At 37.5% G+C, this 16,879-nt stretch overlaps 1 protein-coding gene across 2 annotated transcripts in view; it reads left to right on the forward strand.

Moving 5' to 3' along the window:
- Nucleotides 1-16,110, forward strand: part of LOC106872784 (small RNA 2'-O-methyltransferase) — a 50,368-nt gene extending 34,258 nt beyond the window's left edge. For both annotated transcript variants that reach the window (XM_052975785.1, XM_014919887.2), the window contains exons 3-7: nucleotides 1,293-1,534; nucleotides 2,982-3,167; nucleotides 6,070-6,238; nucleotides 6,894-7,135; nucleotides 8,498-16,110. In XM_052975785.1, the coding sequence (XP_052831745.1) occupies nucleotides 1,293-1,534; nucleotides 2,982-3,167; nucleotides 6,070-6,238; nucleotides 6,894-7,135; nucleotides 8,498-8,711 (1,053 nt within the window). In that variant the 3' untranslated portion in view covers nucleotides 8,712-16,110. The remainder of the gene's footprint in view (nucleotides 1-1,292; nucleotides 1,535-2,981; nucleotides 3,168-6,069; nucleotides 6,239-6,893; nucleotides 7,136-8,497) is intronic.
- The last annotated feature ends 769 nt before the right edge of the window (nucleotides 16,111-16,879 follow it).

A 16,879-nucleotide genomic window follows, 5' to 3' on the forward strand; every position in this document is an offset into this window, starting at 1 on the left:
AGAGAAAAATTTGTAGTTTAGAATCAGTAGTTCTTTGACTGCTATTTCTAAATTTTCAGTATGTTGGAGAAGCAACTCAATTGCTAATCGCTGTATATTTATGATGATAAATGGTCTTACCGATAAAGGTTTTTTTTCATACTGAACTACTTGGCAAAATTGTTAATTATTAATTCTATTATTAATTGACGATTCCCTGCCCTTATTTCTTGTATATTTCTTATATATATATATATATATTTATAGATATATATGAAGGGCTTCTTTCAGTTTCCATCTACCAAATTTACTCATAATATAACTACTGTAGTATGTAACTGAGGAGAGTACATTGGTACAAACAGATGAGATGCATATTGAGGGTGACTAGTGGGTAAAGAAATAGCCAGATGTAGTCCTCCATATGTCTAAAAAGTTGGGAAGGTTGTATGTCTGTATGTATGAATGAATGTGTATGTGTATGTCTTCATGTGTGTGTGTGTTTGTGTGTCCTTGTTCATGTGTGTTTGTGTGTGAACATGCATGTGGTGTATATGAGTCTGAAGATGCGTGTACTTAAAAAACACTAAACAAGTTATGGAAACAAGTAAGAGCAGAGAGGAAACTACTTGGCCATAGTGTTTGAACCTTTCTGGGTCTCGTTGTTCATGCACATACCCTTATTTCAATACTTTACTAAAAGTGGCCCCAAAATTACCTTTGAGGAACGATTAGAAATATTTCCAAAATGTCCTTTCAATGTTTCCCCTCTCTTGCTGTCAAACGCTAGGAGTAAACCCTTTGGACAATTTTCCTTTCTCTTATATCTGTGGACTTCAGAATGCCTTCACAGAACTCCAGCTACACGGAACTGGTCGAATACCAGTCAGCAGCAGAGGCGAACAGAGAGCTGCTGAGGACACGTCTGCATAGTTCAGCGGCTGCATCTCGAGTCTGAGATTCAAGAGAGCTCTGCTGCTGCTAGTTTTCTGCGCATGCGCATCAGGGACCTTTTGGCAGGCTTTCCAGAAGGTTCCAACCCTGCGCATGCATGCTGGAGACCTTCAAAATGACGTCACTACAGATCTATCCCACTACCTTGCAAGACAGAAATCTGTATGAAAGACAATTTAGACATGTTTTCACCTTATTAGAACTCCTCAGCAAGATATATTACTGTACAGAATAATTAATACTGCAGGATTATTTCTAATTACATTCTTTAATTAACACTAACTTAACTGTTGCTATTTCATGTAGAAGACATCTCAGAGTAATTTACCTTCTAAAATAGGCTCTCTTTGTCATTGCAGTGTATTGACTTTGGTGCGTCCGAATGTCGTGTCATCGATCAGTTCAGCCAAATTGCCAATTTGAAGCAGTTGACTCTTGTGGATTTGGACCGAAATACACTTGTAGCCAATCTTCACCGCCTCACTCCACGCCTCATGCACTACTCCCGCTCCGTCCAGCTGACTGTAAATGTCTACGAAGGAGATGTTACCAAGTATGATAGCCGCATGAAGAATTACGATGCAATTACCATGATTGAACTGTGAGTCTACTTTCTCTTCCCCCCCTCTCTCTCCTCTTGTCTCTTGTAAAACAGTGAAGGGTTTGTAACAGCACAAGCATCCAGCTGTCCTCTCCTCCTCTCTACCTCTTTTCCTCTATTCCTCTTTCTCTATATCTCTCTGCTTCCTTTATCTATCTTCTTTTACATGCTATTACTCTCTCTCTCTCTCTATCACTATTTCACTCACTTTCTTGCTTTCTCTCTCTGCTTCCTATTTTTCTGCTGAAGGTGGCAGCAATTATTATTTTTAATTACCACTTGAAGAGGAAACCAAGGATAGAGAGGGAGATGCTGCTTTCTAATCTGTTTTAAGGAATATCGGATGAGAGTAGCAAGGCTGAATGGACTTAACCTGTGTATGCCTTTTTTAAGTAGGAGGAAAGGAAATCGGGAGAAGGCACTTCTCATGTGACGAAGTAAACCAAGCTTTTCAGGCAAGGATTTTCCCCTGAAATACTGCTGGTAGTCTTCTCCCAAATTATTTTTCATCTTTTACTTGTTTCAGTCATTAGACTGTGGCCATGCTGGGGCACCACCTTGAAGAATTTTTTAGTCAAATGAATTGACCCCAGTACTTTTTTTTAAAACCTGGTACCTATTTTATCAGTTTTTATCCCTGTATTACAGGGATTTAAACACGCAAAGACCAGTTGTCTAGTGGTGGTTGAAGGACACACACACACACATATACACACGCCCGTGTATATGATGGGCTTCCTTCAGTTTCCATCTATCAAATCCACTGAGAAGGCTTTAGTTGGCTTGAGGCTATTGTAGAAAACACTTGCCGAGTTGCCATGCAGTAGGAACTTGGGATCATGTTGCTGGGAAGCAAACTTCTTTCCACACAGCTACACTTGCACAGACTGGAGGCGCAATGGCCCAGTGGTTTATTGAGCGAAAACGCCTAAAGCTCCACGAGGCTCCAGCAGGGGATGGTGGCGAACCCTGCTGTACTCTTTCACCACAACTTTCTCTCACTCTTGCTTCCTGTTTCTGTTGTGCCTGTAATTCAAAGGGTCAGCCTTGTCACACTGTGTCATGCTGAATATCCCCGAGAACTATGTTAAGGGTACACGTGTCTGTGGAGTGCTCAGCCACTTGCATGTTAATTTCATGAGCAGGCTGTTCCGTTGATCGGATCAACTGGAACCCTCAACGTTGTAAGCGATGGAGTGCCAACAACAACGATATGGCTGAATTATTAGCATTTCTAGCAAAAATGCCTTACTATATTTGATCTGACTTTTCACGTTCTGAGGTGAAGTCCTGTTGAGATCAGCTTTGCCTTTCATCTTTTCAGGATTTAATTCATGGATTACACTATTCACTTCTCCCAAATTTGGGACTTTGTGCCTCTTGTAAGAAAACATAAATTGTATTATTTTCTCAATAAAAAATTAAGGTAAACTTTTCTCTACCTCAGCATTGAACATCTGATTCCTGAAGACCTGAAGAAATGTTGCAACACGGTATTCAACCAATTGAGGCCAAAGCTTGTTGTAGTAACCACTCCTAACTCTCAGTTCAATGTTGTGTTTGGAATGACTGCTGGTGAGATGAGGCACTGGGACCATAAATATGAGTGGACGATGTCGGAATTCCAAAGTTGGTAAGTTGGTTTTTCTTATTGATTAACTCCAAGTTAACCATTAACCATTATTCTGCTAGCCTACCATAAAAGGCATTTTTATTTGTGATGATCTCATTGCTTTTCAGACACAGTGTCTCTAAGCCCTCATTATCCAATGTGTGTCTGTGTTTGTTCCCTCCACCATTGCTTGACAACCGATGTTGGTGTGTTTACGTCCCCATAACTTAGCAGTTTGGCAAAAGAGACCGATACAATAAGTACTAGGCTTACAAAGAATAAGTCCTGGGGCTGATTTGTTCGACTAAAGGTGATGCTCCAGCATGGCTGCAGTCAAATGATTGAAACAAGTGAAAAAATAATGTTTGCAGTTTTAGACATTTGGGAAGCACTTCATCAGACTTGCATCAAAGGCTTGCTGTCACATTGTGTGTCTTTTCTTTTGGTTTATATCAGGAGGAAATAAATTTAAAAAATAAAAGTGTGGCTGTGGGATGAGTAAATAGGGCAGAGATTATGTAGTGGGGAGGAATCGAAGGATATGAAGGAGGGGGAGGAGAAGAAGAAGAAGATATAACAGGCTTCTTTCAGTTTTCATATACAATATCCACACACAAGGAAGAAGAAGAAGAAGAAGATATAATAGGCTTCTTTCAGTTTTTATATATAATATCCACTCACAAGGAAGAAGAAGAAGAAGAATATATAACAGGCTTCTTTCAGTTTTCATATACAATATCCACTCACAAGGTTTTGATCAGCCTATGACTATAGTAGAATATGATTGCCCAAGGTGCTGCGCATTAAGACTGAACCTGAAACCACGTGACTGAGAAGCAAGCTTCTTCCCACACAACCATAGTATATATTTGTTGTTTTTTTCTTTTTTTTTTTATCTGACAGAGTGAAAGAAACTAAATTATGTAATTTGATTTAGTGCTTACATTTTTTATGAAGACGGGAGTAATTTCAGGGAAATTTGTCTTTTTCACAGCTTTTAGCAACAAATAATTCAAGGTTGAATATCTTGTTTGACCAGAAAAATATCATCCTTTTTCATGGAATGTTGTTTACACCAGTGCTCCACAACCTTTTCTTACTTACAGTACACTTGTATTCTTTTCAAAATTCGGTAGTACACTTGAACTAAAAATACAACTAAAAGTCTAGGGAAAAATATTATATTCCGGTTACACTGTAGCACACCCAACACCGCCTCATGGCACACCAGTGTGCCACAGCATACACTTACGGAGCACTGGTTTACACTAGAAACCAACACAATGTTCTGTTATTGCATCATCTGATGAGGTTATAATAATTGTATCATGTGATCCGGGGTTTTCCTTTTCAAATACACAAATTTTATCTTAGAATACACTTAGCTTGATAAAGATGGTTCTTATTTTTGTTTATTGTTTGTTTTTTACTTGTTTTGGTTATTGGACCGTGGCCATGCTGGGGCACCACCTTCAAAGGTTTAGTCGAACAAATCAACCCAAGTGCTATTGTTTTATGTCTACTTGTTCTGTTGGTTCCTTTTGCTGAACTGCTAGGCTAAGGGAATGCAAACAAACCAACACTTACCAAGTGGGGGTGGGGATAAACACTATCACAAAGACTCACACATATGTGTGTGTGTGTGTGTGTGTGTGTATATATATATATACAGGGTACGGGGAATAAACTGTCATCTGAATTATGCAAAAATAAAAACACTGACATCTCATTTTATCAGATACTAGCAGTAAAACATGTTGTTGATCGGGCAATTACTTTTTTTACTGTTTATTGGGAGCCACATTGAATGTACTATTATATGTATAATTTACTCCTCCTGTATGTGTGTATTTTTGGAAGAAAAAACCATATAATAATTGAAGTAGAAGAAAGATCAATATCATTCTTTGTTGGCTATCTGCAAGTCTGTTTGCAGTGTCTTGTGTTGTTTCTTGCGTACGATGTGATGCTTTTCGAAGACGATAAGCTGCAGGTTGTGCATGTCTTTCATCTTTGATTTCTGCTGCACATTCAGCTGCCATTGTTAGTTTGCTATCTGCAAGTTGTGCATTTCGTTGATGTTCAGTTTCAGATTCACGTCAAACTTTCTTTCTCTGTCACTGATCTGCAAGCCATGTGCATGTCTCATCATCATTTTCTGATGCACATCATGCATTTGTTTGGTGTTCATTTTGTGACAGTCTTTTTTTATGAGACATTTTTTTGATAATAAAAGTCAGTAAGTGAAATGAAATTTGGACGCTATGTCACAGTAATGTAAGGAAAATAGCTATATCATATAGAAGAATAGCTTAAGGGAACAAGAAATGTTTTTGATAAGGAATATCAGTAAGTTGTAGTGAAATTTAAGTACAAATGATGTGTGAATATCAGTAAGTAATAGCGAAATGAATTTACAAATGCTGAATGATGTCAGTGTTTTTACTGAAATTCTGACGCTATATTACAGGAATGCAGGGCAATGCATTGTGCAGTTGTCTTTTTGCTGGTGTGTCGATGATTTTTGTTTCTCTGTGAATTTGTGTCTGTGCATATGGCTTCACTGTTAGATTGTCTCTGCTTATGTGAAAGAAATTTGTGTATTTATATTTGAACGGAGCAGTTAGAAAAATAGGTATATCTGAAACATGAATGAATATACATGTGTGTGTGTGTGTGTGAGCACATGCATGTCAACCAAAGTTCCTGTGACCAGAACACTCTTGAAGAACTTGGTGGACAATGACAGTACAGATGAATGACAGCACCAGTATGAAAGTAGTTGTCAGCAAATCAATGTTGTATATTAGCAGTATAGAAGCAAACAGTTTAGCTGGCTGGAATTTTGTGAATTTCTTTTACAGACTTTGAAGAAATTTAAAGATGGGTAACTTTTTAATGTTGTCTCAATCTTTTTTTACAGGGGAGATGAAATATGTACGTCTTTTGGCTACAAAGTAGAATACTCAGGTGTTGGAGTGACCGACCTCGTTCCAGATGTGGGCTTCTGTAGTCAGATTGCTGTTTTCAAACGAGAAGAAGGCTTCTTAAGCAAACCAAGCATAGATCTTCATCAAGAGGTTTATAAATATGTAAGTATTCTTGCGTTTTGGGAATATTAAATGTATGTTGTTGTTGTTGTTGTTGTTTAGTCCGAAGTTACCTTCTCAAGTAAGGGCCCATTTCCATGGCATATGGATTCGCCACCTGGATGGACTGTCAGTCCCTCACAGGATTACTCATTTTTGTCAGCTGAGTGGACCGAAGTAACATGAAATGAAGTGTTTTGCTCAAAAACACAAAGCATCGCCAAGTCCAGGAATTGAAACCACAATCTTATAATCATGAGTCCAACACCCTAACCACTAAGCTATGTGCCTCCACTTAGTCTGAAGTTAACATTGATTGGGTTGATCTATGATCACAAGAGCTCCAACCACGACCATCTCATCTTATATTTCAGATGTAGTATACAGAACTATGTTATGTAATGAATTACTTTTATTTTAATTTAATTTAATGAAGTAGAGTGTGATTTAGAAAAGGGATTTGACTGTTGTTGCTAGCAGGTTCAGCTACCATGTAAATGTATGTGTATGTTAGGTTTATATATGAATATGTATGTATGTGTGTCTGTGTATGTATGTATGTATATGTGAAGGGACATTGTGTGGTTGTGAGTTCAATTCCATAAGTATGTAAAAGTTTACATAAAGTGAAGATATTCTCCATTTTGTTTATTCTCAGATCACCAAAATAGATTTTCCCTTTACAACAGAAGAAAGCAAACAGAATATTCTTTTGGAATCAGTTAAATATTATCTTCGGAAGTATGCCTGCGACTGGAACATTCTTGGTGATCATCCTGAAGAACTTGATGGACGAGGACTGGAAGAAACCAATGACAGCAACAGTGTGAAAGTTCCTCTCAGTGAATTGATGTTGTACAGCAGTGTATGGGAAAACTGCAAAGATCGGAAAGCCTTAGGGTCAGTGTCGCTTTGTTGTTGTTGTTGTTGTTGTTGTTGTTGTTGCCACCGCCACTGCTTAGCTTCTTGTCAGCTTCCACCCCTCAAAAACTGATGGCCCTTTGCCAAAATTTGAAACCATCAGTATTGTTAGCATGCTGGACGAGATGCTTAGTGGTATTTCACCCGTCGCTACATTCTGAGCTCAAATTCCGCCAAGGTCAACTTTGCCTTTCATCTTGTGAGTGGATTTGGTAGACGGAAACTGAAAGAAGCCCATCGTATATATGTATATATATATATATATATATATGTATGTGTGTGTATATGTTTGTGTGTCTGTGTTTGTTCCCCCAACATCGCTTGACAACCGATGCTGGTGTGTTTATGTCCCTGTAACTTAGTGGTTCGGCAAAAGAGATCGATAAAATAAGTCCTGGGGTCAATTTTCTCGACTAAAGGCGGTGCTCCAGCATGGCCGCAGTCAAATGACTGAAACAAGTAAAAGAGTAAAAGAGAGTAAGAGTAATGTTAACTATGTCAGTTGTTGCTGTCATCATCATCATTTAGCGTCTGCTTTCAATGCTGGCATGGGTTATATGGTTTGACTGGAACTGGTGAGCCAGAGATCTGCACTAAGTTCCAGTCTGATTTGGCATGATTTCTACTGCTGGATGCCCTTCCTAATGCCGACCACTCAAAGCATGGGTTTTACATACCACCAGCACAGATGCCAGTTATGTGACACTGGTATCGGCCACAACTATGGTTTCACTTGGCTTGACAACTCTTCTCTAGAACAGCATAATGCTAGAGGTCTTGGTCACTTGTCATCATCCGTCACATTATGTTAACTATATAAATTGTTGTGTTAACTATATAAAGTGTTGCAATGTTAACAGTCATATTACATCATCATCATCATCGTCATTTAACGTCTGCTTTCCATGCTAACATGGGTTGGACAATTTGACTGAGGACTGGTGAAACCAGATGGCTACACCAGGCTCCAGTCTGATTTGGCAGAGTTTCTACGGCTGGATGCCCTTCCTAACGCCAACCACTCAGAGAGTGTAGTGGGTGCTTTTACGTGTCACCCGCACGAAGGCCAGTCAGGCGGTACTGGCAACGGCCACGCTCAAGATGGTGTATGTTATGTTCCACCTGCACAAGAGCCAGTCCAGGGGCACTGGCAACGATCTCACTCGAAAATCCTACGAAGGCCAGTCAGGCGGTACTGGCAACAGCCACGCTCAAAATGGTGTATTTTATGTGCCACCCGCACAATGTGCCACCCATTAACTTTATTATATTATGTTAACTCTGAATTCATTGGAAACAAAATGTTGTCCAAACTAATGTAAGACTACTTCTCTTTTGCAGAGATTTCTTGCTATCATCTGGTTATACGCTATCGTCTGATGGCGAGAGTGTTCTGGTGGAGAAGATACAATTTGAAAGCAACAACTACAGCAGCAGCTCAGATGAAAGTTTGAATGAAGATGACCAGTATGGTGATGCTGAAGACGATTATTCCAGGAGTTTACTGATTGGCGGTACTTACAAAGTTCCTTGTATCGAAGAACAATGGGATTAATGGTCACTATTCAAACATTTATTTGTTATTGAGTTGTTTCTTTATTGTTTCTTTTTTAACTGCAATGTGATGGTTTGCTTTTCTCAGAGATCCTGATGATAGATAAGAGTTTTAGCTGAAAGAAGGGAGGTGGTACATGATTAATATTATCTGTTAGTTTCGAGAAGCTGTGATGTGTTGTTTGTAAGAGGTGTTTTAATCAAACATTTGTAACTCTAGTCTGTTGGAGTTTAGTCTGAAGTTACTGGTGTCCCATCCAGGGAGAGTGGTTTCACTTCTCATCTACATAACATTACAATGTTCTGAGCTAAACATTGTATTTGTGAAGCCTTGTCCTCATAGAGATATTTATTTATCTATTTATTTGATATTTTATTGTCTTATGTCGCAGTTTGGTGCTGAATTATGGATACTTTTAATAATCAGTGGAGATGAAAGAATTAAGAAAAATCAAAGATAAAAAACAAAACCAAATATATATCTGCGTTGATATTTTAAATAACAAAGGAGAAAATATATTTTAATTTTTATCACTATATTTATTTACTCTGATTGTCTTCCAGTGTCCCTTTGCCTATCTTTTACATATCTTCTAGATCTATATTCCTACATCAATCAATCAATCAATCAATCAATCAATCAGTCAATCAATTAGTCATTGAATTTGTTTCTTTATCTGCCCAATCATCCATCTGCTTATTTATCACATCCTCTACTACTACTACTACTACTATTACTACTACTACTACTACTACTATCACTACCACGGCTGTCACCACCACCATTATCTGAAGTTCTTGTCTCTTGGAACAATTCAATAATTTTACACAATAACTCATATCAACACTGACATTTTTGGCTGCAACCAGAAAGTTCTTAGTGTGGCTCCACTTCTTGGACATGCTATTATAAACAAATAACTAAAATAAAATGAAAATGTGACTAAAAGCTAGTTGTCGCATCAGAGCCATGTGATATCAGCAATATCATCATCTTCATCATCATCATCATTGTTTAACTTCCATCACCCATGCTGGCATGGCTTGGATGGTTTGACAGGATCTGACTACTCAGAGGGTTGCATTGAGCTCCAGTATCTGCTTTGACATGGTTTCTATGGCTGGATGCCCTTCCTATTGCCAACCACTTTATAGAGTGTACTGGGTACTTTTGCCATTGGCACTCGTGAGGTTGCCGATTAGCTCACTAGATAAGACCCCATAACCGATGGAAGTGTAGTATTGAGGGCAGTGACTTTATGCCAGGAGTTGAGAGGCTAAAGTATGATAGAGGGACACAAACAGGTGTCTTGCTGAAGAGGGGATACATGGTTGCCCCAGCTGGGAGAAGAGAGAAGACGATGGTGGGGATGAGGTGTCAGGATATATCCTCCTCCTCATCATCATCGTTTAACGTCCGCTTTCCATGCTAGCATGGGTTGGACGATTTGACTGAGGACTGGTGAAACCGGATGGCATCACCAGCCTCCAATCTGATTTGGTAGAGTTTCTACAGCTGGATGCCCTTCCTAACGCCAATGCCCTTCCTAACGCCTCAGGATACAATAAATGGTTAAAAAGAAAATAGGCATAGAATTGAGGATGGCTGGGTGGTATGTTTTTAAGAGTGTGAAAGGGGAATGATAGATGGTTATAGATGGGGGGGGGGAAGAGACGTGAATGCAGTGAACACAAGTGAACATAGCTGGAGATATGGTCAATGGTGAATCTCAGTTTGGGAGAGAAGCGAGAAGAAATAGGACTGGATGAGGAGGAAGAAGGTGATAAGTAAAAAAGTAAAGTAAAGTTACCTTCTAGAATCATGCTGACTCATAAGGGCCAGTTCCCCAGTTTTATGGCATATAAATTTCCCCACCTGGATGGGATGCTGGTCCATTGCAGGGTTACTCGTTTTTGCCACCTGAGTGGACTGGAGCAACGTGTCATCCAGTCCAGGAATCAAAGCCATAATCTTACAATTATGAGTCCACCACCCTATCCACTAAGCCACTACAAGGTGATAAGTGGAAATATATAAAAGAAGGGGAGGGGGAGAGTAATCATCATCATCATCATCATCGTTTAACGTCTACTTTCCATGCTAGCATAAGTTGGACGAATTGACTGAGGACTGGTGAAACCAGATGGCTACACAAGGCTCCAATCTGATTTGGCAGAGTTTCTACAGCTGGATGCCCTTCCTAACGCCAACCACTCCGAGAGTGTAGTGGGTGCTAGTCTAGTTTTATATTTTTCAATGTTTCTTTTTTCTCTCAATTTTTTGAATGTGTTTCTTGCTGTTTGAAATAACACAATTCCTATTTCTCTCATCAAAGTTTCTAGACCTTCACAGTCTCATTTTCATCTTCACCGATGAGATATTGCCAGCATGTTTTGTTGTCACTTCACAACAGGCAAAGCCAATGTGATTGATTCAGACATAAACACTAGGATTTTAGTATAATAAAACTGTAAATGAATGAGAAATAGGTAGATGATGTGAAGTGTAAGGGTGAGAGAGAAGGGGATGTATAGTGAAAGAAGAGAAAAGAGATTTTGGTAGAAATCTTTGTTTATACAATGAGAGGGAGAAAGTGAAGTTGCTCCAGAAAAATTTTACACAAGAGGGAGAAATTTTTTTCACTGATAATTTTGATTTTCTGTCTTAGACAGGCTTGGCATATCGTATTTCTCTTTTCGTTTGTGGCATAGAAACTTTAATAAAGTCATGGACTTTACTACATTACATAAATGTTTTGACATAATGACATCACCAGTCATAGGCAAGTGATGATGGTTTAACCCTTACCTTCCAATTCTCTGTAAATTTACCATGTTGCATGTTACGGCTGTTGACATTTGATACTTGGTAGATGGTGAATGATTATAAAATGTTTGTGTCATATGTCTGGTGATACTAATGCAGTCCAATTCAGAAGTGTCATTGAACCCTTTAGCTTTCAGTTTATTCTGTCAAATGTAATGCTTATTTATTCACATTGTTTTGAATTTATCCTGCATTATCTTGTAAAACTTGAGATTTTAATGATGTCATTGTTTATCTTCTAAATGACATTCTAGAGTAGGTGTGAGATGTCAGATGTGGCCAATCTGAACCTATAGCAAGTAGAATATTTTGGCCAGATATGACCGGTTTAAATGCTAAAGGGTTAAGGAAACAGGTCACAGGAGCAGAAAAGTTGTGGCATTGGGAGTTGGAAGGAACCAGATGCATACAATGTATCCATGTTATATTTAGGAAAAATTTCTCTGGTTGATTGGTTATTGTGAACTCAAATCATACTACTACACCCCTTGTAATGTGCATCTGCTCCCCCATCCTCTGGGCAACGCACCTAACTTAGCCTCTTTGAGTGTGCTTGATTGACAAAATAGATTCCATTCCTACTTTGTGGTTAAGCAATTGGCAGAAGAAAGATTATCCAGATGCAAAAAATAAAATAATTACCCTTACAATGAATAGGTAAGAAAATGTACCAAAAAATGAATGCATAAAGAAATAAATATAACAATTTAAAAATACCATTCTACCCATGTTTTTAAGGGGAAAAATCATTCCTGAATTCAAACAATGTCGGAATTATGGTGTCATATCAATCATCATCATTGTCGTTTAATGTCCGCTTTCCATGCTAGCATGGGTTGGACAATTTGACTGAGGACTGGTGGACCAGGCTCCAATCTGATTTGGCAGAGTTTCTACAGCTGGATGCTCTTCCTAATGCCAACCACTCCAAGAGTGTAGTGGGTGCTTTTACGTGCCACTGGCATGAGGGCCAGTCAGGTGGTACTGGCAACGGCCACGCTCGAAATGGTGTCATATCAATCCTTGGAATTTATTCCAGTGATATTTTCCAAGTGCTACATCTTTTGCTTATGCCATTAAAATAATTTGACATCAAAGGAGTATAAACATCGAAGTATTACAATAAATTGAAAAATAATCTTGAAAGGATTTTTTTTTTTTTGATTTCCTGAAATAAACATTTTACTGAAAATATTTTCTATATGTTCTCTCTATGAATTCTTTTGTTAGAATGAAATTTTATAAATTCCAAATTCTTAAAGATTAAAGATTGACATCATCCAAGCCATATTTTGTTTTCTTACCAACCATGTTTTTTCCTGCAGATATTCAGGTTGGGTATTAGGCATCACATTCCCAATCTCACCAGTCTTGGAGAGTATAGAAAGACCATGGGTATCATCTCAATTTTCTTGACTAGTTTTAAAAAAACAAACACAAAAGCAAAAGCCCCCTCCCCGCCTCCTCCCTCTGGTCCCTTTTGAACCCTTATTTTTATCTGCTGACATTGATGTTAAATTGTTTAACATGTTCAGGATGGATATTCTTTGCATCAGCTGGTGGGGGTGGGGCTACTGCCTCTTCTGCTCCTGATTTTTGACAAATGGGACAACAAAGATTTAATTCCTTTGCAGTTCTTCCTGTAGAATATGGTCTGAAATAGCAAAATCCTCTGAGCAAAGAGAAGAAACAGTTTACCTAATTTTGTTAAATGGCTACATTCATCCATCCATTGTTTTCACCGACTGTTCTTGAGAGGGGGTTGTGGGGATAAAATCCTCAGGCACCTCTTCCATAGGGTCATATCAGAAGCAATCATGAGGTAGTGAGTTCAATTTCCGGACTGGACTGTGTGTTGTGTTCTTGAGCAAGACACTTTATTTCATGTTGCTCCAATTCACTCAGCTGTAGAAATGAATTGTAGCGTTATTGGTACCAAGCTGTATCGGTCTTTGCCTTTCCCTTGGACAACGTCAGTGGCATGGAGAGGGGAAGCTGGTATGCATGGCGACTACTGGTCTTCCATAAACAACCTTGCCCGGACTTGTGCATTGGAGGGAAACTTTCTAGGTGCAATCCCATGGTCATAACCAAAAAGGGTCTCATCCCTTTACCATATGTGACACAAGTGTTAAACAGGGGTTTAAAAGGTCTGATCTACACATTTGGTCCACCTGCTGGAAATAACAGCCAAATTTCTCTCCAGTTATGCCATACCACTTTAAAGAGAAAAGTCAGAATTGGATAATTTAGATTTTGATATGCAAACATGGAATGGTCATGACTGGAAGACCTTTTCATTGAAGGTTTGCTTAATGAAGACTAACATTAAGTTAAACAACAACAACAACTAATACCACAGCATAAAGCTAACAATGCCTCACAATCAATGTTTGCTTTTAAAGTGAAAATGAAGGAATAGTTTTTGTTAATATTTGCTGATGATAAGGTAGTGAGGTGGCAGAATCATTAGTACGCCAGACAAAATGCTTAGCCACATTTTGTCCGTCTTAACATTATGAGTTCAAATTCCACCGAGGTTGACTTTGCTTTTCATCCTTTCAGGGGCCAATAAAATAAGTACCAGTTGAGCACTCGGGTTGATACAGTTGACTTACCCACCACTCTGAAATTGCTGGCCTTGTGCCAAAATTCGAAACCTATATTTGATGGTGATTTTTTTCAGATTTTTTGCTATTTTGTAACCATATTTTTGTTAAAATACACTCTCTTTGCTTCAATCAATTTTGGAAATAAAGATGAATTTAGAACATGAATCACCATAAAAAATTTTTCAGAACGTTTTCATTTACATCACTTTGAAAAGCAGGAAGATTGTATCATAGAAACAGGAATGGTCTTGGATGGGTTGATATGGAAAGGGTTAACCAATTGCAAAAGGAAACTTCTGGCACTTTTTCCACTGCTTTATCTTAAACCCTTTTGTTAACCATATTTCTTGGGAATTCACTGCTTTTGTTTCAACTAATTTTCAAAATTATGAAAAATGTAGTAAAATAACCTAAGCTGGCGTTTAGAACATTATTTAATATAAAATTTTGATGCGAGGTTTTAATATGAATCACTCCAACCTTTTAACATTCAAATTAACTCTGTCAAATGTAATGCTTATTTACTCACATTGTTTTGAGTTAGTTGTACATTATCATGTAGCTTCAAGATTTCATATGATTATTTATTTTTAGAATGACATTATAGGCCAGTTCGAACATGGAATATTTGGGCTGAATGCAACTGGCTTAGATGCTAATGGGTTAAAACAGGTAGTTCATATCACAGAACCAGGGGTGGTCCCAGGTGGGTTTGATATATCAAAAGGGTGAACAACACCTCTTCTCCAATATTTAGATATTTAACCCTTTAGTATTCAAATTACTCAGTCAAATGTAATACTTATTTATTCACCTTCTTTTGAATTGATCATGCACAATCTTGTAGCTTTGAGATTTTGATGATGTGATTGTTTTTATTTTTAAAATGACATTATAGGGTAAAGTTTGAACATAAAACAATTAGAACATTTTGGCCAGTTTAAATACTAAGGAGTTAATATGAGAGATTCATATGAAAAATCTTGCAACAATGGGGTCGCACAAAGGACAAAAAGAAAATTACCTTGTTCTTCATACTTAAGGGAAAATAAAAATTCTACAAAATCATTTAAACCTTATACATTATAATATATCACCACCAAACCTAACAAATGTAAAAAATTTAAGTTTAAAACAAAATTTCCCTCAAAACATGACAGAGGCTTATGTTACTGGCACACAACTTTTACTCAGAATTTATTTAACTAACTTTTGAATTTAATGAAATAATTTAATTTTATTGATGTCAGTTATTTCAACTTGCTTTTGTTAAACATTCATTTGCAATGCAGCTTGTATACATGGACATGTTTGTGTATATAATTTAACCAAGTGTATATTTATAATGTGCATTTATATATATTTTATTTTCAGTAAGTGTTATGTATATGGTTATATATTACATGTTTGTGTATATAATGCTGAATGTATGTACATATTTCTGTCTAATTTATTTTTTCACAGTGATATAAAATGTGCAATTCTAATTTATAATGTATGTATAATTTCATTGATTAATGTATATATATATATATATATATATCTATATATATATATAATTTATTGAATGTTTATAACTTTACCAATTCAGTGTAATTGTAATTTATTTTTTCCTTCACTTTGATCTATTGATTATAAATGATGATTATTAGATGACTCGTGATTTGTATCAATTTATGGCTTGTGTTAGTTGACTGTAAGCAATGTACACAGTGTTTAAGGTCTTTCTTTTGAATCATTTGTAATTGCTACATATTAACAATAATTACACTGGAGGTGTAATTGTAAAAGACATCCTGTTTAATTCATCTGTGTTTAAGATATGCTGATGGCAATCAGTATTTTTTTTTTTTTGTCACTGATTTTTGTATTAAAGAAAACAACAAAATAAAAATTATATAAAATTGTACAAAATTCAAATTTTGATGAATTAAAATTAATTGATATTTTATTAAGATCTCTTCATTGTCTTGTCTTGTTTATTTTATTTCATGTTATTTTATTTTCTTTATTTGCTGAGTCTGGAAGAAGGGGAAGAGCCCATGACCCTTTCAGGTCTTCTCAGACCAGTGAGATTGATACTGTTGATGTTCCTTTGAAACTGTTGTAGATGAAAACTTTCAGTGAAGACATTAGTGCGAAGGAGATTCCAGTGGGATAATGTTCAGGGGATGAACGATTGGGAATAGTGGTTAGTGTGAGGGAAAGTGGAGTTGGAAACACCAGAGATTATGGGAGCTGGAAGAAATAAGTGAGCTGAGCGTTCCTGTGTGCTGATGCAGAGCGCAGCCAACTCTGAGAAGCAGGGGCCATTATTATAGCAAGAGAAAAGACAGAGAAGGATGAATTCATATGATGGGTTCTAAAAAGCTTACATCAACCAAATTTTACTTGTACAGCCTTAGTTAGTTCGAGATTATGATAAAAGACACTTGGGTAAGGTACTGCATGACAGTATTGAACATGGTTCCAGGTTCAGTCCCACTGCGTGGCACCTTGGGCAAGTGTCTTCTACTATAGCCTCGGGTCGACCAAAGCCTTGTGAGTGGATTTGGTAGACGGAAACTGAAAGAAGCCCGTCGTATATATGTATATATATATATATATATATGTGTATTTGTGTGTCTGTGTTTGTCCCCCCACCATCGCTTGACAACCGATGCTGGTGTCTTTATGTCCCCGTAACTTAGCGGTTCGGCAGTAAGAGACCGATAGAATAAGTACTAGGCT

This window comes from Octopus bimaculoides, chromosome 22 (genome assembly GCF_001194135.2).
Source record: "Octopus bimaculoides isolate UCB-OBI-ISO-001 chromosome 22, ASM119413v2, whole genome shotgun sequence".
In the NCBI taxonomy this organism is placed as follows: domain Eukaryota; kingdom Metazoa; phylum Mollusca; class Cephalopoda; order Octopoda; family Octopodidae; genus Octopus; species Octopus bimaculoides.